We start from the raw sequence: 20,775 nt of genomic DNA, 5'->3' as shown, positions 1-20,775 counted from the left end.
CATTTACTTAATTTGGAAATTTGTTTAGTGCTTGCATTTAGTACTGAGAGATACCGTGTTGATTTTGGTAGCTTAAGCTTTTAAAACTTTTGTAATGTTGTTGTTTTCTCTTTTTTAAAAGCTGCCAACATCTTGTCATCTCCTTCCAAGAGAGGACAGAAAGGTACCCTAATTGGATATTCTCCTGAAGGAACACCTCTTTATAACTTCATGGGTGATGCTTTCCAGCATAGCTCCCAGTCAATCCCCAGGTTTATTAAGGAATCACTAAAACAGATTCTTGAGGAGAATGACTCTAGGCAGATCTTTTACTTCTTGTGCTTGAATCTGGTAAGATTTTTATATATTCATGGCATATCTTAAAAGCTTAATCTTTTAATTTTGACAGTTCTGGTATAATTTTAGTAATTCCCAAATTTCTGATACTTAGGGGTTAAAATTACATTTTCTCTCAGTGATCGGAGGATTACAGGATCGTATTCAGACTACTTAAGCAAACAATTTTTGAGGCATTTTAGATGCATTAGTTTAGTGTGCTATTTTAAGTCAGTAAATATAGTAGCCTGTAAAGATTTTTATCTACTACTTATAGGATCTCACCATAGACCAGATTGCTAACATTTTATAGCCTAGTTTATTGAGTTCTACAGACATAATGAAACTATCTCCTTTTAAATAATTTATAAGATGAACATATCTGATTCAGTGTAGTGTCTTACAGTTTTTTTTGTTGTTGTTGTTGTTTTTAAGATTTTATTTATTTATTTGTCAGCACAAGCTGGGGGAGTGGCAGGCAGAGCAGGCAGGGGAGAAGTAGGCTCCCAGCTGAGCAAGGAGCCCAGTGCGGGACTTGATCCCAGTACCCTGGGATCATGACATGAGGCAAATGCAGATGCTTAACCAACTGAGACACCCAGGTGTCCCTATCTTACAGTTTATATGAATTGAAATAAAGTGGTAGTATATCTTCAAGTTAGATTTGAATAATAAAAGGTTAAGGGGCACCTGGTGGCTCAGTTGGTTAAGCACCTGCCTTCGGCTCAGGTCATGATCTCAGGGTCCTGGGACGGAGCCCCACATCAGTCTCCCTGCTCGGCGGGGAGCCTACTTCTCCCTCTCCCTATGCCTGTCATTCCCCTGCTCATGCTCGCTTGCTACCTTTCTCTCTCTCTCTCTCTCTGTCAAATAAATAAAAAATCTTTAAAAAAAAAATTTTTTTAACTAAAAGGTTAAAATTCTCATGATTAAGTTCTGATAAATCTCTTGAAACGGTATTTTCTAACATACTCCTCCCCTGTTTTTCTTTAAATTTTTTTTAGCTGTTTACCTTTGTGGAATTATTCTATGGCGTGTTGACCAATAGTTTAGGTCTGATCTCAGATGGATTTCACATGCTGTTTGATTGCTCTGCTTTGGTCATGGGGCTTTTTGCGGCCCTGATGAGTAGATGGAAAGCAACTCGGATTTTCTCCTATGGGTAGGTACACTGACCATCAAGGTGATATAACACAATGAAAAAATCCTAGGGGCAAATTCCATCTTAGGGAATAAAATTTTATTCCTTTTAATACAAATAATTTTTCAGAGCCTTAGTTTTCTTTAAATTGAGGTAGATACAAGGAAATAAACCAAGCATATGATAAATAATAAATGGCAGTAAGCTCAAGATTATATTCCCTGACTAATTCCTCTTGTATGGAGAGAGCAAAAATCAGTTAGATTTTGAGCTCTTTGCCTAACAGTTTATTTGAGACAATGGAATGTGCATGATCATTTGCATCTTTGCTGTTAGAAAGAGTATTCACAATTTGAAGAGGCTGTGCATGAACATGAAATATCCTTTCATCAACTGAATAATTCAGTTCAACAAACGTTAGAATCCTTGATTTGTACAAAGAATTTTAATAAGACCTACCCTGAATGGATTGATAAATTCAGCTCTTTTCAGCTGTTAATATTTTGAAAGATAGGTGAGCCAAAAATACAAATGATTTTATTACAAAGCAAAATCTATGGGCTGTGACAGAGGTACAGAGCCCATCAAGGGAGAGCCCATTAAAGGGAAAGAAGGAACTTCTTGCTAAGAAAGGCTTTGTGTAAGGGGAAACATTGAAGAAGGACTTGGATAAATATTTATAATTGCAACAAACTTAAGTACAGAAAGACTCTTCCAGCATTAGTATGGTGTTTAAAATCTTGGTAGTTTTCTGATTGTATTATTTATATATGTAGTTGAAAATCTGGACTTAGATCCTCTTTTGTACATAATGTTTATACTTTAAAAATATTTGTCATTTTCCTTTTCTAAAAATACATTCTACATTTTTAGGTATGGCCGAATAGAAATTCTCTCTGGATTTATTAATGGACTTTTTCTAATGGTAATAGCTTTTTTTGTGTTTATGGAGTCAGTGGCTAGATTAATTGATCCTCCGGAATTAGACACACACATGTTAACAGTAAGTCTTTATTTTCCTGTTTGAATTTCTCATACCCCCTACAGCATTTTCCATGCTAAAGTTTAACTACTCGTAGTTACTGATCTAGGAAGATTTTATTTTTTGATTTAAATTAACACAATTTCTTATCTTGTAATTATATTTATGCTGCTGACTCTTAGAAATTAATCCTTTTCTCTAATATTTTAGTCAGAATATTAGGTGACAGTCTTATTTTTTTTTAAAGATTTTATTTATTAGAGAGAGAGAGCATGAGAGGGGAGAGGGTCAGAGGGAGAAGCAGACTCCCCACTGAGCGGGGAGCCCGATGTGGGACTCGATCCTGGAACTCCAGGATCATGACCTGAGCCTGAAGGCAGTCGCCCAACCATCTGAGCCACCCAGGCACCCTTAGGTGACAGTCTAAAACATACAGATTTCTTTCTGACTTACTAAATGTTTTTGTGTGAAGATATGCTTTTTAAATACCTGAGGAAATTTGCAAAATGATAGGGAAAGAATGAGAAAAATGTTGTCATTTTAAAGGCTTTACTTTGTTGATGGTACTACTGCTGTAGTAGTTTATAATGTTCTCCCTTTACCTCCAAACCTTTGCATGTGCTGTTTTTGTAGTTGGCATGCCCTTCCCTCACATCTGCCTTTCAGCCTTTGTCAGAACTTTGCTTATATATTTCTTCCAGTGAGATACTTTCCCTTAATCCCTCTCTTCCCTCCTCAAAATGTGGTAGATTTCCCTTTCTCAGTATTCCTGTTGTATCTTGCTTTTTTTTTTTTTTTAAGCAACATTGAGTTATAACTCCTTTGTCTTTCTTCCACAATTAAAGATGTAAGTGAAATATCTTCAGGACCTGAATTCTCTATCATTAATTCATAAACTCTAGCACCTGGCTTGTCAGTAGGAAATCAGCAATTAATTGTTGAATGACTATAAGTTATAAATCTGGTTGCTGGAAGCTTATATTAGTAAAATGCTTTGGATTGCAGTTTAGAAATATATTTTAAGTTTTAAATGCTTTTATCTTTTGATCTTTAATATTTATTACAGAAATACTTGCAAAAAATATTTGCACAGGTGTGTAAAGGTGCATGATTCCTTGTGCCATTGCTCATAATGGTGAAAAAATGTCCACCAAGGAAAAGACGGGTTAAATAAAGAAATAAAGCTGTCATTTGTAGGATACTGTACAGCCAATAAAAAGAATGAGGCATATCTATGTACACTGGCATGAAAAATACTTATAAACTGTACTAAGTTAAAAAAAAATTCCAAAGCAGCATTATAATATGCTATTATTGGTTTAAAAAAGTGTTTATGTATGTATTTTAGTATGTGCATAGAAAGTACACCATTCTCGTAGTGACTAATTTTTGGGGGTTAGATTACAGGGAGCTTGCACTTTCTACATTTTTTCTACATATTTTTTTCTGATGAAATCTATACAAATGAAGTATTTATCATTAGAGGAGAAATACTTGAGATGATGGGGTCTCTGTATGCGGTATTTGATTTAATTCAAAATTAACCATTTTCAAGTTCTTCATAAAGCTGACTAAAATTTTAAAATCTGACAGATAAATGGTCTGAGCCTCAGTAAGAAGTGTATAATACATGTTTACTAAAGTAAATCTCTTGTCTTAACAAACTTTGGAAATTAATTAGAATTATCTGTCCCCATTATTTTTATATATTATTTTTATAAATCAAGTGGATTTCTCTAAAGGAGAAATTTTAATATATGTAAATTAAGTAACACCCTGAACTATCCAAAATCATTTTATAAGAGAGGATAATCAAGGGTAAGTAACTTTGTTTATCCTTTGGGGTGTTATGTGGCATTATTAAATCAAGATAATTCCATTCACTTTGTTTAAAAAAAGGTGAAAGATTACTATTATATGTTTGTTTTTCCATTATACTTTTTTTTTACTTTAGGAAATTTACTATATTTTAAGAAACGCAATAAGATTATATATATTTGGAATCCACTAGTTAGTAAATTATAATCATTGCCTTACAAACCAAAATGTAAATGAGATTTCAGCCACAGTGCATACTTGCTCTAGTAAGCAGTACTTTCAAACTTTATTTAAATAAAACAAAACTCTAGCATAACTTATTCATAAACCGTGAACCAAGTACTTGTTCTTCACTTGATTAAAGCAAGCCCAAATTCCTCTACTTGTCAAAACTTTGCTATTTGAAAGTTAAAATGTTTCTTCTAAAATATTCTAAAATCTTTTTAAAAATTTTGGATTTCCTTATTGAACTTAGGTTTTACAAAAATACTTTGGAAAAAAATGAAAAAAACTTTGAAAACTGTAAACAGAAAAACATTTAGATTTATAGTAACTTTTAAATAACAAATACATTTTTAAAATTACAAATTTAAAGGTTTTCTTTTCTCCTTTTACTAGCCAGTCTCAGTTGGAGGGCTGATAGTAAACCTTATTGGTATCTGTGCCTTTAGCCATGCCCATAACCATAACCATGGAGCTTCTCAGGGAAGCTGTCATTCATCTGATCACAGTCATTCCCACCATATGCATGGACACAGTGACCATGGGCATGGTCACAGCCACGGATCTGCAGGCAGAGGCATGAATGCTAACATGAGGGGTGAGTCCTTGCCAAATATTGCCCTACTTTTCAACTGTGTTCTGAATTGACGCTGTCTTATTTGTATAATATTAGGCTTCTGGTACAGTTGTATTTTTGAAAAACAGTCTGCAGCTAAAAAAATGAAGTCATCTGCTGTAGAAAATGCTCACATTTGTTCATAAATGTCAATTTTTAAACAGATTATTGTATTATAGAGTCCTTTTCATAGTGACATTTGCATGAATATTATTTGGAAGGGAAATACTGTGTTATTATGAACTTTCACTATAAAAGAACCAGGAAATTTTTATTGTATTGTAAAATATATAGGGGAATTATTTATCACTTATTGTGTTGAATTATTTATTGTGATTGCTTAATTTGGATAATGTCAAAACTTGGCTCATGTGTGATTTCTAGGAAAACCACACCATCATAAAACTCACTACTCTGTGCTATATAGTTGCCTATATCTTTCCCTTTTTACCACTGTGCTGTGAATTCTTTGAGAGCAGTGACCATGGGTTTTTTTTTTTTGTTTTTTGTTTTTAAGTACTATCCCCTAGCAGAATCAGGTGCATAGTAGTACCCAGTAATATTTATAAAATGGATAAAAAGACTAAATTAGATGTGCTTTAATTTTTAATGTTTTCATATTTTACTTGTAGGTGTATTTCTACATGTTTTGGCAGACACACTTGGCAGTATTGGTGTGATCGTATCCACAGTTCTTATAGAGCAGTTTGGATGGTTCATTGCTGATCCCCTCTGTTCACTCTTTATTGCTGTATTAATATTTCTTAGTGTTGTTCCACTGATTAAAGATGCCTGTCAGGTTCTACTTTTGAGACTGCCACCAGAATATGAAAAAGAACTACATGTTGCTTTAGAAAAGGTACTGTGTGTAATTTCTTCACTGTATTTTTTCCTTTTAAAATAGAATTTGAAAAAATAATAAATAAAATAGCATTTGAAATTGAGTAAGTTGACACAACTAGAAATGTGCAAAATATGAATTAAGAAAATACAGTTTTATTTAAAGGACATAAAAAGGGGCACCTCGGTGGCTCAGTCGGTTAAGCATCTCACTCTTGATTTTGGCTCAGGTCATGGTCTCAGGGTCATGAGATCAAGCCCTGCATCCGCATGGAGCCTGCCTAACATTCTCAGTCCCTCTCCCTCTGCCCCCCCCCCAACTTGTGTGTGCACACACACTCTCTTTTTCAAAAATAAATAAATAAATAACATAAAATAGGGAGTGAATAAATGGAGAGATTTTTCTTGGATGGGAAATTGTATTGTGAAGTTGTCGTATTTCTTTCATTTAAATCTCAGTGCAGTTGCCTCTCCTGGGATTCTTTTCTTTTGGTTGTTTTTGTTTTGGGGGAGACTGGGTAATCCAGTATTACTTAGAAACTTACTTGGAAAAGTTAATGCTTGAGAATAAACAACAACAACAAAAATGCAAAAATTACAAATTAATAGGATCCCATTCCATGATTATAAAGTTACAGAATTAACTAACACAACTAACAGTTTTATTCTTGCACAACAGTAAACAAAAATCAATTTTTAAAAAATTGGTTGTGCAGAAACAGACCCAGGAATTTATGGAATTCAGTATATAGCAAAGATGGCATTTCAGATCAGTGGGGAGAAAGTGTGGGCCTAATTAACATTTCCACTTGGTGGAAAAGAAAAGCTATATCTCTTTACCATCAAATATCAAAACATATTTCCAGTGGACTAAATATGTAAATGATAAAAAATAATAAAACTACTAAAATAAAATAGAAGAATATTTTTAGTATATTTCTCTACAGAGGTAGAGAAAGCCTTTTTTAATAAGTTTGAATTGAAAGTAGAAGCCAAAGGGCACCTGGGTGGCTCACTTGGTTAAGCGTCTGTCTTCAGCTTGGGTGGTGATCTCAGGGTCCTGGGATCAAGCCCCTTGTCAGCCTCCCTGCTCAGGAGAGAGTCTGCCTCTCCCTCTGTGCCACCCCACCCCCACTCATGTGCATGCTCTCTCTCTCTCTCAAAAAAAATCTTTTTAAAGAAAAAGCATCAGGGGCGGGGGAAGGAAAGGGGTGCAGCATGTGGGTGGGTCAGCCAATTAAGCATCTGCCTTCGGTTCAGGTCATGAACCTAGAGTCTTGGGCTCAAGCCCCACATCGGGCTCCCTGCTCAGTGAGGGGCCTGCTTCTCCCTCTGTCTCTCTCTCTCTCTCTCAAATAAATAAAATCTTTAAAAAAAAAAAACACCTGGAAGCCAAAAAGGGAGGAAGAAAATCTACAGATTGGAGCAATTGAAAATTATCCATCAGCAGAAGACTCCATTAACAAATAAATACAGATCTTTGAGCTCGCAGAGTAGACACCATGAGCAAAGCTCACCCCCTCCCAAGTTGAAACAATTTATGGACCAGAAATTATCACTGAAATTAAATGGTGGCAGACACATCCAAGGAATATTGCAGGGGTTCAATCCCTTTGTCGATCTTGTGACACACAATGAATGTGTGGAAATGACAACTAGTGGGCCACAGAACAAGATTGGAATGGTGGTAATATGAGGAAACGGTATCATCATGTTAGAAGTCTTGGAACGAGTATAAACAATGGGTGTGTATGGAATCACAATGGGTCTGGAAGGAATCAACTGCTTCCACATGTCCTTTCTCCAAAGCACCTGTTTTACTACAATATAAAAATCAGGTCATGTGCATTTTCATATTGACCTTTTTTGTTAAGTAAACTTTGGCAATAGAATGCTTTCTCAGGCATTCTGAACGTAGAAAATTGAATATTAGCTCATATTCTAATTTTTTCTGACATGAACTGCTCCTGTTTGAGACCAATTTGTTCCAGAGCTTTTATGCATTAATATAGAAGCATCTAATCAAATGTGAAGCATGGCAAGGATGCCTTTTTTCCATCTTTTAATGGAAAGACAACCTGAAAACCTGAGCAGGTTTCTTCTGAAACATTAAATGTAATTTTCAAAACTCTTGTAGTAGCTTTTGAACATAAATGGGGGAAAATTTTTGAATACAAGAATAGAAATAGAACTCGGGAGAAAAAAAAAGGCAGACAAGGGGAAAATATTTGCAGCACATATAAACAGGCAGACACTAGCCAAAATAATTTTTTTTAATTAAGAAAAAGTTTTGGGGCGCCTGGGTGGCTCAGTCGTTAAGCATATGCTTTCAGCTCAGGTCATGATCCCAGGGTCCTGGAATCAAGCCCCGCATCGGGCTCCCTGCTTAGTGGGAAGCCTGCTTCTCCCTCTCCCACTCTCCCTGCTTGTGTTTCCTCTCTCACTGTGTTTCTCTCTCTCAAATAAAATCTTTTTTTAAAAAAAAAGTCTTGTAGGAATATGGATTAAGAATATAAACCGGCAATTCATAGAAAAAACAAATACAAAATAAATGTTTTTTAGCTTGTGGTCTACCATATCTTTTTTTTTTATGATTTTATATTTAAGGGGCGCCTGGGTGGCTCAGTTGGGTAAGTGCCTGCCTTCAGCTCAGGTCATGATCTCAGGGTCCTGAGCTCGAGTCCCACATCAGGCTCCTTGCTCAGTAGGGAGTCTGCTTCTCCCTCTCCTCCCTACTTGTCCTCTCACTCGCTTGCTCTCTCAAATAATATTTTTGTAAAAAAGATTTTATATTTAAGGAGTACATGGGTGGCTCAGTTGGTTAAGCCTCCGACTCTTGATTTCAGTCAGGTCATGATCGCAGGTTCCTGGGATTGAGCCCTCCATCATCTGCACTCAGTGGAGAATCTGCCTGAGATTCTCTCTCCCTCTTCTGCCCCTCCCCACACTAGTGTGTCCACTCTCTTGTTGTCTTGCTCTCTGAAGTATAATTTTTTTTTTAAAGATGTTATTTATTTGAGAGAGAGAGCACAAGCAGGGAGGGGAGGTGGGCAGAGGGAGGAGGAGGAGACACCCCGTTGAGCAAGGAGCCCAGTGTGGGACTCAATCCCAAGACCCCAGGATCATGACCCAAGCCAAAGGCAGACGCCCAACCGACTAAGCCACCCAGATGCCCAAAAATAAATTAATTTTTTTTAATTTTATTTTTTTTTTTTAAGATTTTATTTATCTAGGGCGCCTGGGTGGCTCAGATGGTTAAGCGTCTGCCTTCGGCTCAGGTCATGATCCCAGGGTCCTGGGATCGAGTCCCGCATCGGGCTCCCTGCTCCTTGGGAGCCTGCTTCTCCCTCTGCTTCTCCCTCTCTCTCTCTCTCTCTCTCCTCCTCTGTCTCTCATGAATGAATGAATAAATAAATAAATAAATAAAAAGATTTTATTTATCTAGTTGACAGAGACACAGCGAGAGAGGGAACACAAGCCAGGGGAGTGGGAAAGGGAGAAGCAGGCTTCCCATGGAGCGGGGAGCCCAATGTGGAGCTCGATCCCAGGATCCTGGGATCATGACCTGAGCCGAAGGCAGACGCCTAACGACTGAGCCACCCAGGTGCCCCTTAAATTGTATTTTTAAGTAATCTCTACACCCAGCGTGGGGTTCAAACCCACAACCCTGAGATCAAGAGTCACAGGTTTTGGGCGCCTGGGTGGCTCAGTTGGTTAAGCGACTGCCTTCGGCTCAGGTCATGATCCTGGAGTCCCTGGATCAAGTCCCACATCAGGCTCCCTGCTCGGCAGGGAGTCTGCTGCTCCCTCTGACCCTCCCCCCCTCATGTGCTCTCTCTCTCTCATTCTCTCTCTCTCAAATAAATAAATAAAAATCTTAAAAAAAAAAAAGAGTCACAGGTTTTACTGACTGAGCCAGGCAAGCACCCCCTTTTTTTTTTTTAAGTAAGCTTTACACCCAACATGGGGCTTGAACTCATGATCCTGAGAAAGAATTTGATTCCTTTTTTTTATTATTTTTTTTAAAGATTTTATTTATTTATTTGACAGAGAGAGACACAGTGAGAGAGGGAACACAAGCAGGGGGAGTGGGAGAGGGAGAAGCAGGCTTCCCGCAGAGCGGGTAGGCCGATGCGGGGCTCGATCCCAGGACCCTGAGATCATGACCTGAGCCAAAGGCAGACGCCCAACGACTGAGCCACCTAGGCGCCCCCCCTTTATTTTTAAATAATCTCTACCCTCAACACAGGCCTCAAACTCAGAACCCCAAGATCAAGAGTCACATGTTCTTTTCTTTTTTTTTTTTTTTTAGAGATTGAGAGTACAAGCAGGGGGAGCAGTAGGGAGAGGGAGAAGCAAGCTCCTGCTGAGCAAGGAGCCCCACACAGAGCTCAGTCCCAGGACCCCGGGATCATGACCTGAGCCAAAGGCAGACTCAACCGACTGAGCCACCCAGGCGCCCCAAGAGTCACATGTTCTACTAACTAAGCCAGCCAGGTGCCCTTGCCATATTATATTAAATTAGGATCTACTGATGAAAAGTTGGTATCTTGAATATTTAAGGAATAACATCTTAACCCATTGTTTTCATAAATTAGTAAAGTTTTCTTACCTTCTTAGTGAATACTACATCCTACATCCTACCAAAAGGAAAAAAAAGGTTTTATTTCAAAAATAAATTATGCCCATTCTGGAAAACTTCCAAAATATTTTTTTTATTTTTTTTGTTTTTATTTAAGTAATCTCTGCCACCAGTGTGGAGCTTGAACTCACATGTTCTACCAGCTGAGCCAACGAGGTGCCCATGGAAAGAAACACTTTTAAAATGTGCTTTTCTATATTAAGATATTTTGAAAATAGGGGTGCCTGGGTGGCTCAGTTGGTTAAATGTCTGCCTTCAGCTCAGATCATGATCCCAGGGCACTGGGATCCAGCCCCAGCTCGGGGCTGCCTGCTCAGAGGAGACTCTACTTCTATCTCTCAAAAAAATAATAAAATCTTTAGAAAAATTTTAAAAAGATTTGAAAATAAAAATGATGAAAACTGTTTTGTACTGCTTTGTAAATTTTTCCCCATTCAGTTATGTCATGTTGATAAACACTCTCATACCTTTTTATGTAGTGTGTGTAGTGTTACATTGTATGCAATATCCATTAATCAGTTCATTGTTAAAACATAGAGGATATCTTTTGAACATGTTTATATAAACATTAATATGTGAATTGTGTATGAATGTGAGGAAACCAAGTAGTCCATTGAAAGTATCCAATGTTTAGAAAAGGCAAAGTACCTCTTAAAGAGGTGAAAATGGGTACGCAACTATTGAGTGTAAAGACACCTGTAACCCCCATTCATTTCCTCTTCAGAGCTGTTCCCTGACATCACTCCCAGTTCAAAATATTTTAGGCAAGTTTACTTCAAACGAGTTGTCCCTTTCTTTTCTCACTTCTTTGATCTCCTTATTATCTTTTTTAAAAATCAGCTTAATGGGCGCCTGGGTGGCTCAGTTGGTTAAGCCACTGCCTTCGGCTCAGGTCATGATCCTGGAGTCCCGGGATCGAGTCCCGCATCGGGCTCCCTGCTCGGCAGGGAGTCTGCTTCTCCCTCTGACCCTCTCCCCTCTCATGTGCTCTCTCTCTCTCTCTCATTCTTTCTCTCAAATAAATAAATAAAATCTTTAAAAAAAAAAAATCAGCTTAATAGTGGTTTCTGGACCAAAAAGATTGCTTTGTGTTAAGTAAATTAGCCTTTTAAGTCCATTTACATTACCTCTCCTTTTATTTGACAGATACAGAAAATAGAAGGATTAATATCATACCGAGACCCTCATTTTTGGCGTCATTCAGCCAGTGTTGTGGCAGGAACAATTCATATACAAGTGACATCTGATGTGCTGGAACAAAGAATAGTACAGCAGGTGATAATCTTTTGTTTTTAAAGTGATTTCATTTGAGTTAATTCATGTATAAACTGGGACACATTATAAATTATACAGTTGAGTAATCATTTATTCAAAAATATCAATCTATTAGCTGCCCAAGGATAATATAACTTGGTTTTTATATCTAGATTTATTTTCTACCCCAAAATGGTTAAAATAAAATTTAAGTTTTAGTATTTAGATGACAAGCTTAAGTGAATGTAATAAAGTTTACTTATGATCCACCTTGTCTCCCAATCGTTTGTCCAGAAATAAATTATTATAAATACAGATCTAGATTAATAATAATGACAGTCAAGTTGGCAGCGTATAACACTGTGATTGGAGGCAAGGATCAAAGCAGTTCCTATATTCCTATTCTAAACCTACCATATTGGAAACAAAAGCTGTTTCCCTTCTCAACTTTGAATGTCAGGTCAGTAATTTCCTGGCCATCTAAAGGATTATAGCTAATACTTGACCAAGTAAATAAATAATAAATATTACTTTGAGGATTATCTTTGACTATCTGTGGCTATGAAATATCTGATAGGTAATACCAGTTATTTAAGACATACACTAAATGTATTAATCTAAATGCTTTAAAATGTATGGGTTTTGATAACAGGTTACAGGAATACTTAAAGATGCTGGAGTAAACAATTTAACAATTCAAGTGGAAAAAGAGGCATACTTTCAACATATGTCCGGCCTAAGTACTGGATTTCATGATGTTCTAGCTATCACAAAACAAATGGAGTCCATGAAATACTACAAAGATGGTACTTACATCATGTGAGATAACTCGAGAATTACCTCTGGGGTATGAACAATGAAGATTAAATTACTCGGTATTTATAATATTGCCAGAAGGAAGAAAATTGTACATAATTGTACAGAAACATTTGCTGTATTTGAAAAAAATTCTGAAGTTCCCTACTATTGGATCAAGGAATCTTTCTTAAAGGATATTTAAATACAGAATGAAGCATTAATTGTACAAGTAAAAAAATTACTTGAATTATGTGTATAACAGGAATCTTAAAATTTGAGTGAACATGATGTATCACATCATCTTTGAAAACGAACATATAATGATGGATTCTAGTGAAGACCAAAATTACTTCTGTGTGTTTACTTTCTGTCAGAAAGCATCTCCATTGTAAATAATGTATTTACATGTTTATTACAAAGACCCAAATGAAAAATTTTTAGTCAATTTTTTGCATAGCCCTAGGATAAAATAGGAATTAAAGTTCTATATTTATGGATTTTCTGTATATAAAACTGGTTTCTAATTATAACTTAAATCCATTAAGTAAAAGCTGTATTGCCACTTTAAATGTAAACTAAATTATTTGGGAAAAAACAACCACTGAAATGAGACAAGCAGTGAGAATAGGGAACTTTAACATTATTGATGTATTACAAAAACCAACCACTCTGTAAAATAAATTTTTTTACTTTTGGTAATACTTGCAAATGAATAATTACTTTATTAGGGTAAAAACTTATACTAAGTTGTGTGCATGTTATTCGATCACTTGTCTTCTTCCTGTGAAGTAGAATATTCCATTTCTTGTTATGAATCTGCCATTCCAAGTTGCTTGTGAGGCTGGTATCCAAACAATGCAAGGGTTCTCATCTTTTCATTTAGCTCCATATTTTGTGGAACAACCAGTTGAGAGAATCATAAATAATATGAACTCACATTTGAATTTTCTGCCTTTAAACATAACTTTTTTTTTAATTTCTAGAACATGTAGATCTATAAGAAGTATCAAAGAATAGGTAGTTATTTTAAAGTTTAGTAAGTAAATCTTGTCCGTAAGTACTTGGGCACCATGAAATCAAAATATCTACCCTGTAACTACTTTCTTTAGCAATATCTAATTTATATTTTTTCATTTCCAATTTAAACTGAATGTATAGTCTGAAAAAACTGTATGATAAATAGATCTATAATAATATATGCAGCTTTATGAACACCAAAGAATGTTGTTCAAAAGAAATTTTTGAATACCTATTTATAAGCATTTGAATATTTTCATTCTTGCAATAGGAATTTTGATAAGTAGGATGAATTAATTTTAGTATGGGTACTATTTTTTTAACTATACCATAACGGCAAACATGTATTGTAAATCATATTTTTATCTTAACAATTATAATATGTGAGAGGTTTTAGAAATTTGTTATAAGTTATTTTGATATTCTTTGTCTTATCTTTACACATTTTCTGGTCCAGAATCTTCAATACATAATTAAAATTTTTGAGTGGTGGGAAAATAATTGCATATTGATGTTTTAATGCAATTTTGGTATGTTAAAAAAATTTCTAAGTAGATAGGTACAATAAATATTGCATCGTTATTAAAATTGTCATTTCCGGGGCTCCTGGGTGGCTCAGTCGTTAGGCATCTGCCTTCGGCTCAGGTCATGATCCCAGGGTCCTGGGATCGAGCCCCGCATTGGGCTCCCTGCTTGGCAGGAAGCCTGCTTCTCCCTCCCCCACTCCCCCTGCTTGTGTTCCTGCTCTCGCTGTGTCTCTCTCTGTCAAATAAATAAATAAAATCTTTAAAAAAAAATAAAATAAGTCATTTCCTAGGAGGCATACAACAGCAGAAAAATTAAATTACTGTGATGAGAGATAAGGTGAGACATAGGGCAGGGGCTGAAGGGGATGCGGATTGGAAGTAGGGAAACCAGTATTAAAAGCACCAGGATATGGGGGCACCTGGGTGGCTTAGTCGTTAAGCGTCTGCCTTCAGCTCAGGTCATGATTCCAGGGTCCTGGGATCGAGCCCCGCATTGGGCTCCCTGCTCCATGGGAGGCCTGCTTCTCCCTCTCCCACTCTCCCAGCTTGTGTTCCCTCTCTCGCTGTGTCTCTCTCTGTCAAATAAAGAAATAAAATCTTTAAAAAAAAAAAATAAAAGCACCAGGATATGGGTTCTAGCTCATACATTGTGACTTTAGGCAAATCATCTTCTCTGGGTATCTTTTTTTTTTTTCCCTTGTACATAAAACCAGAATAAAATTTGCTCAAGTTCATAGGGTTATGAGGAGTAAAAGGAATAATGTATGTGAAATGAATTGAAAAAAAATTTCCTTAATGAATTGAAAATTGAAAAGGGCTCAATAAAGTTGAGGAATTGTTATTCTAAACCTGCCTTCAAAGGTAGCTTTCATTAATTTGTCTATCTTTTTTCTATTAAAATCAGCATCCCAAGATATAAACTATATTTTAAAGTTCAAAATAATACCGCAGTGGCCTGTTCAACAGTTCATTTACCCCAAGAAGGGTGGTGGTGGTTGTTTACCACACCTATTAATTTCTCTCCTCTTCTTTTTATCTCCAGCCATTGTTTTTTTTCCCATATTACCAGTTTGGGAAAGCGTGTGATTTCCACTTAGAATTAACTTTAGGGGTGCCTCAGTCAGTTAAGCGGCTGCCTTTGGCTCAGGTAATGATCTCAGGGTCCTGGGATCAAGCCCTGCATCGGGCTCTCTGCTCAGCGGCGAGTCTGCTTCTCCCTCTCCCTCTGTGATCTCCCTTGCTTTCACTCTCTCTCAAATTAATAAAATCTTAAAAAAAGAAATAACTTTACATCTGTTATAGATTTATTATTCTTTTTACATAATAATTGATCAGACTTTAAACTTTCCTAATTTCAATAGAATAATGAAACTAGGGATGCCTGGGTGGCTCAGTCGGTTAAGCATCTGCCTTCGGCTCAGGTCATGATTCCAGGGTCCTGAGATCGAGTCCCACATCAGGCTCCCGGCTCGGTGGGAAGCCTGCTTCTCCCTCTGCCTGCCGCTCCCCCTGCTTGAGGTCTCTCTCTCTCTCTCTGACAGATGAATAAATAAATTCTTTAAAAAAAAAAAAATGAAGCTAGTTATAATTAGATATCTCTAAGGGTTCTGGTTTTCCTTTAAATTTAGATTATGATTCTCCCCTAAAATATTTATTATATCAATGCAGAGATATTTGTTTTTACTAGTTAATGGTCACATGGTTCAGAATTTAAGAATAAATGGTGGGGCGCCTGGGTGGCTCAATCATTAAGCGTCGTCTGCCTTCAGCTCAGGTCATGATTCCAGGGTCCTGGGATCGAGCCCCACATCGGGCTCCCTGCTCAGCAGGAAGCCTGCTTCTCCCTCTCCCACTCTCCCTGCTTGTGTTCCCTCTCGCTGTCTCTCTCTGTCAAATAAATAAAAATTTTAAGAATAAATGGCAAAAAGCTTCACACCCCTGTCACTCAGATACACAGCTCTCCTCTCTAGAAATTACCACACTTGTCAGTTTATAGTATATCCTTACAGATATTTTATGAATATACAAATACATGTATGTATCATTTTTCACTTAGAAATTATAACAAACATTAAAAAGTAGCCCGTTTTTTTTTCCTTAGCTGTGAAGTAACCCTACTGATGCAGTTTTTAGGTTGGTTCCAATGTCTTGCTGTTACAGACTGCTGGTATGAACAGCTTTGCACAAATACTATTTTGCACATGTACAAATAAATATGTGGAATATATTCCAGCATGCAGGATTTTAAAGTCAAAGGATTTAGGGCATTTATAAATTTGAAAAATACACTAAATTGTAGTGTATAGAGATTGTAACAGTTTACCTCCCCTCAGCAATGTTAGATGTCTTAAAATATTTTAAGATGGTGCTTGGCTGACTCACTCAGTAGGGCATGTAACTCTTGATCTCAGGGTGGTGAATTCAAGCCCCATGTTGGGCATAGAGATTACTTAAAAATAAATATATAGAAAAATAGATAAATAAGGCTCACATAATAAAAATTCTTTAAAGATTTTATTTATTAGAGCGAGCACAAGCAGGGGTAGCGGCAGGGAGAGGGAGAAGCAGGCCCCCTGCTGAGCAGGGAGCCCAATGTGGGGCTCCATCCCAGGATCATGACCTGAGCCAAAGGCAACCACTTAACCTACTGAGCCACCCAGACACCCCTCACATAATAAAAATTCTATCAGAATTTTTTTAATTTTTAAGACAAATTCTTAAAATTTAAGAATTTTAAGGCAAACATTTCTTTATAGCCTTAATTCATATGCAGAGATTATACATAGGTGCTAAACTGAGTTCAGTTATAAAACCATTAGTGTTCATTTCATTTTTAGAGTGATTTTCAGAAGGAAAATTTTCTAGTAAATAATGTATATAATACAATTAAAATGGTAAAATTGGATTTTTTAATCAAAATTTTTTCTGTGCTTTGTTCTGTCTATCCACAGTACAGTTTCTGAGATAGATGATGAATATTATATTTTCTGCATATACAAATATGGTATTCTGTTATTTTTTTCTTCTCTGCTATTTTGTTGAGGTACACAATGAAATACGTTTTAAGTGCTCAGTTCAGTGAAGTGAGGATATGGAGCAACTGGAACTCAGTGCAAGTGGGAGAATGAAATGATACAGCCACTTCGGAGAACTGTTTGCATTTCTTTGAAAGTTATACATCTACCCTGTGACCCAGCAGTTCTGCTCCTAGGTATTTACCCAAGTTTACCCAAAGAATGGAAAGGTGTGTCACAAAAAAACTTGTACAAGAATGTACATAATCATGATAACCAAAAACCAGAAACAACCCAAATACCCATCAACAAGAAGATGGATAAGTAAGTTGTAGTGTATTCATTATGGAACAGTACTCAGCAGTTAAAAAAAAAAAAATTACTGTTTCAAAAATAGAGGTAAATCTCAAAAATACTATGTCAAGTGAAAGCAGCCAGACTCAAGAGTCCATACTTTCTGATTACATGTACTTGAAATCCAAAAACAAAGACGATCTTGATAGAGCTCAGGAAATGGTTTATATTTTCTATTGCTGTCGTAACAAATTACCACAAACTTAGGTGTTTAACTGTCTTACAGTCTGTATATCAGCAATCTAATATGGGTCTCACTGGGCTAAAATCAAGGTGCTGTAGGACTGTTTCTTCCAGAAGCCCTGGGGGAGAATCGATTTCCTTGCTCATTCAGGTGGGTGGCCGAATTTAGTGTTTGTGGTTGTAGGACTGAGGTCCCTGTTTCATTGTTTGTTCCCAGCTTCTAGAGGCCACCTGTATTCCTTGGCTTCCTTCATCTTCACAGCCAGCAACAGTGGGTCATGTGCTCCTCACACCTCCAATCTCTCCTGTTTCTTTCCCCACTGTTATATCTTCTTCTGACCTACTTTTCTGCTCTCCTCTTCTACTTTTAAGGACTCATGGGGTTACACCAGGCCCATCCAGGTAATCCAAAATAATCTCCCTATCTTGAGGTCTTCAAAGTCCCTTTGCCATGTAACATATTCAAAGGTATATTCATATTCTCAAGTTGTAGGCATTCTGGCAAGGACACCTTGCAGGGGAGTGGCTCATTATTCTGCCTACTACATGGTTGCTTTGGGGAGATGGAATTTGTCTCCCCAGGGGCATAGTTTTGAAGTGATGGGAATGTTCTATATCTGCATCCAGCATAGGTATATATCATTGTCAAAATCTTTTTTTTTTAATTTTTAAAAGATTTTATTTGTTTATTTGACAGAGACACAGTGAGAGAGGGAACACAAGCAGGCGGAGTGAGGGAGGGAGAAGCAGGCTTCCCAGCGGAGCAGGGAGCCCACGATGCGGGGCTTGATCCCAGGACGCTAGGATCACTACCTGAACTGAAGGCAGACACCTAACGACTGAGCCACCCAGGCGCCCCTCATTGTCAAAAGCTAACTTACAATTTAACTTCTATATTATTGCATTTTCTTTTTTAAGTGTTCTTATAATTTGTTAGTGATTATTAATTTAGAAGCTACCATATGCTAGGCACCATATAAGCAGTTTGCATGATCATCTCATGCATTTTTTTCTCCCAGCACTCTGGCATTATCACCTACTAAGTTTGCATTAACTGCCCTAGTTCAATAATTCAGTATGGTGGAGCAGATTTTTTCAGGTACATATTGTTCCACCTTATTGCTATTTTCCATTTGAATTTAAAGACCAAGGAGGTTTCCCCCTGCAACAAAGTATAGTACATAGATCTGCCAATATTAATATTCACATAGGGAAAACCTAAGAAAATAATAAAATTCAATTGTTTATGGTTTTTTAAGCATTCAATAAGTTCATTCATACTCAAAAATTTACTGAAATCCTTTATATATACCAAGACTCTGCTATAGGGCTAAAGTCATCAATGAAACAAAGTCCTGCCCCAATGGAGGAGACAGACTAATATGTGAAAAACAGTTTGTGATAAATACTGACGAAAAGCAATAAATTATTGACTCCTTACCATGTATCTTATTGGCAATGTCCTAAGCAATAAATATATAATGACTCCATTTTATTAATAAGGAAACAAAGGCAGAAAAAGGTTAATTAGGGGCGCCTGGGTGGCTCAGTCGGTTAAGCGTTTGCCTTCATCTCAGGTCATGATCCTGGAGTCCTGGGATCGAGTCCCCTGTCAGGGTCCCTGCTCAGTGGGCAGCCTGCTTCTCTCCTCTACCCTTCCCCACCCCACCTCCATTTGTGTTCTCTTTCACTTGCTCACTCAAATAAATAAAAATCTTAAAAAAAAAAGTTAAATTAATTTGCCCCAAATCTTACACCTGCTAAGTGGTAAAGCCAACTTTCCAAACCAGGCTCTCTGTTTTCAGGACTGACACTCAACTGAAGCAGAATACAAGGAGAGAAACAGGGTGCTAGAGATTGGCCAAAGAGGATCTCTATGGAAGAAGATGCGAGAACCTGTTTTAAGTAAGGAGGTAAACAGTATCTAGTGTCCTAGACCATATTCTACAAATATCCACTATTCTAGACAAAGCATCAAATGCAAAGGCATCTGAGGCAGGAGGTGCTTAACACGCTAGGATAGCAAGAAAACCAGTGTGAGAGCAAAATCAGGCAGGTGGTGTGAGGACATGGAAAACCTGTGCAGGGCTTTGAGGAAGGGACTGGAGCTGATAGGTTTCGAAAGGATCAAGGTAGGAGAGTGACAGTGCAATCTAGGGAAGAGTTAGAAGGCTTTTGCCAAAATCCAAGTGAGTGAGAGAGGATGGTGACTTGGACGATGTAACATGTTCATTGCCTCTTATTTGTAAGTTTGCTATTTAAGGTAAAAAAAAAAAAAAAAAAAAAAACTTTCTTCAATACACTTACTACAGCAGAGAAGGTAGGATGAAAATAACTATAATTCAAGATTTGGAGAGATTTGGTGCCATATGGGAGGGCAAATTTCCAATTATGGAGAGATTACTTTTAGCTGAAAAAAGGTGTAGCCTCACAAGAGGAGGAGGCATTTGACAGACCTATAGGACTGGTGGAAATAAGATGGCAAGGGCCTTAATTCCACCACAGTGAACTGTGTAAACGCATTAGTAGTTTAGTTTTGCATAATCATGGCTTTTGAATATGGAATTAGTTAAAATCAGAGCGCTCGGGGTACTTGAATACCAGGTTACAAGTTAACCATAGACCTGTAGATCATCATCTAGGCGCCCGGCACCTACCTATTTAGACAAGAGAGGCATTAATGGCCTTGTATATGTATAAAGCAGGGTAGATGACGCAAAAAGGTCTGATACGGCCTCTGTCCTTACAGGAAAGCAATAGTTACTGAGCATATAAAAATATGTAAAAGAATGAAGAGATACATGCTTACAGAAATGAATGAAAGGGGCGCCTGGGTGGCTCAGATGGTTAAGCGTCTGCCTTCGGCTCAGGTCATGATCCCAGGGTCCTGGGATCGAGCCCCGCATCGGGCTCCCTGCTCGGCAGGAAGACTGCTTCTCCCTCTCCCACTCCCCCTGCTTGTGTTCCCTCTCTCGCTGTCTCTCTCTCTCTCTCTCTCTGTCAATTAAATAAATAAAATCTTTAAAAAAAAAATCTGCTTCTGTGTTCTTGC

The 20,775-nt window shown here is 37.2% G+C and overlaps 1 protein-coding gene across 1 annotated transcript in view; it reads left to right on the top strand.

The window, feature by feature from the left end:
• SLC30A5 (solute carrier family 30 member 5) overlaps window positions 1-13,344 on the top strand; it is a 35,782-nt gene extending 22,438 nt beyond the window's left edge. The window contains exons 10-16 of the mRNA XM_025892881.2: window positions 122-330; window positions 1,320-1,477; window positions 2,330-2,459; window positions 4,875-5,076; window positions 5,727-5,953; window positions 11,723-11,851; window positions 12,483-13,344. Coding sequence (XP_025748666.2) covers window positions 122-330; window positions 1,320-1,477; window positions 2,330-2,459; window positions 4,875-5,076; window positions 5,727-5,953; window positions 11,723-11,851; window positions 12,483-12,653 — 1,226 coding nt within the window. The 3' untranslated portion in view covers window positions 12,654-13,344. The remainder of the gene's footprint in view (window positions 1-121; window positions 331-1,319; window positions 1,478-2,329; window positions 2,460-4,874; window positions 5,077-5,726; window positions 5,954-11,722; window positions 11,852-12,482) is intronic.
• The last annotated feature ends 7,431 nt before the right edge of the window (window positions 13,345-20,775 follow it).

The sequence above is a fragment of the Callorhinus ursinus genome, unplaced genomic scaffold, assembly GCF_003265705.2.
Source record: "Callorhinus ursinus isolate GAN/ISIS: 27379988/994484 unplaced genomic scaffold, GSC_fseal_2.0 scaffold23, whole genome shotgun sequence".
In the NCBI taxonomy this organism is placed as follows: Eukaryota; Metazoa; Chordata; class Mammalia; order Carnivora; family Otariidae; genus Callorhinus; species Callorhinus ursinus.
Note: the sequence above shows the minus strand (reverse complement) of the source record. Positions and strands in the feature narration are given on the sequence as shown.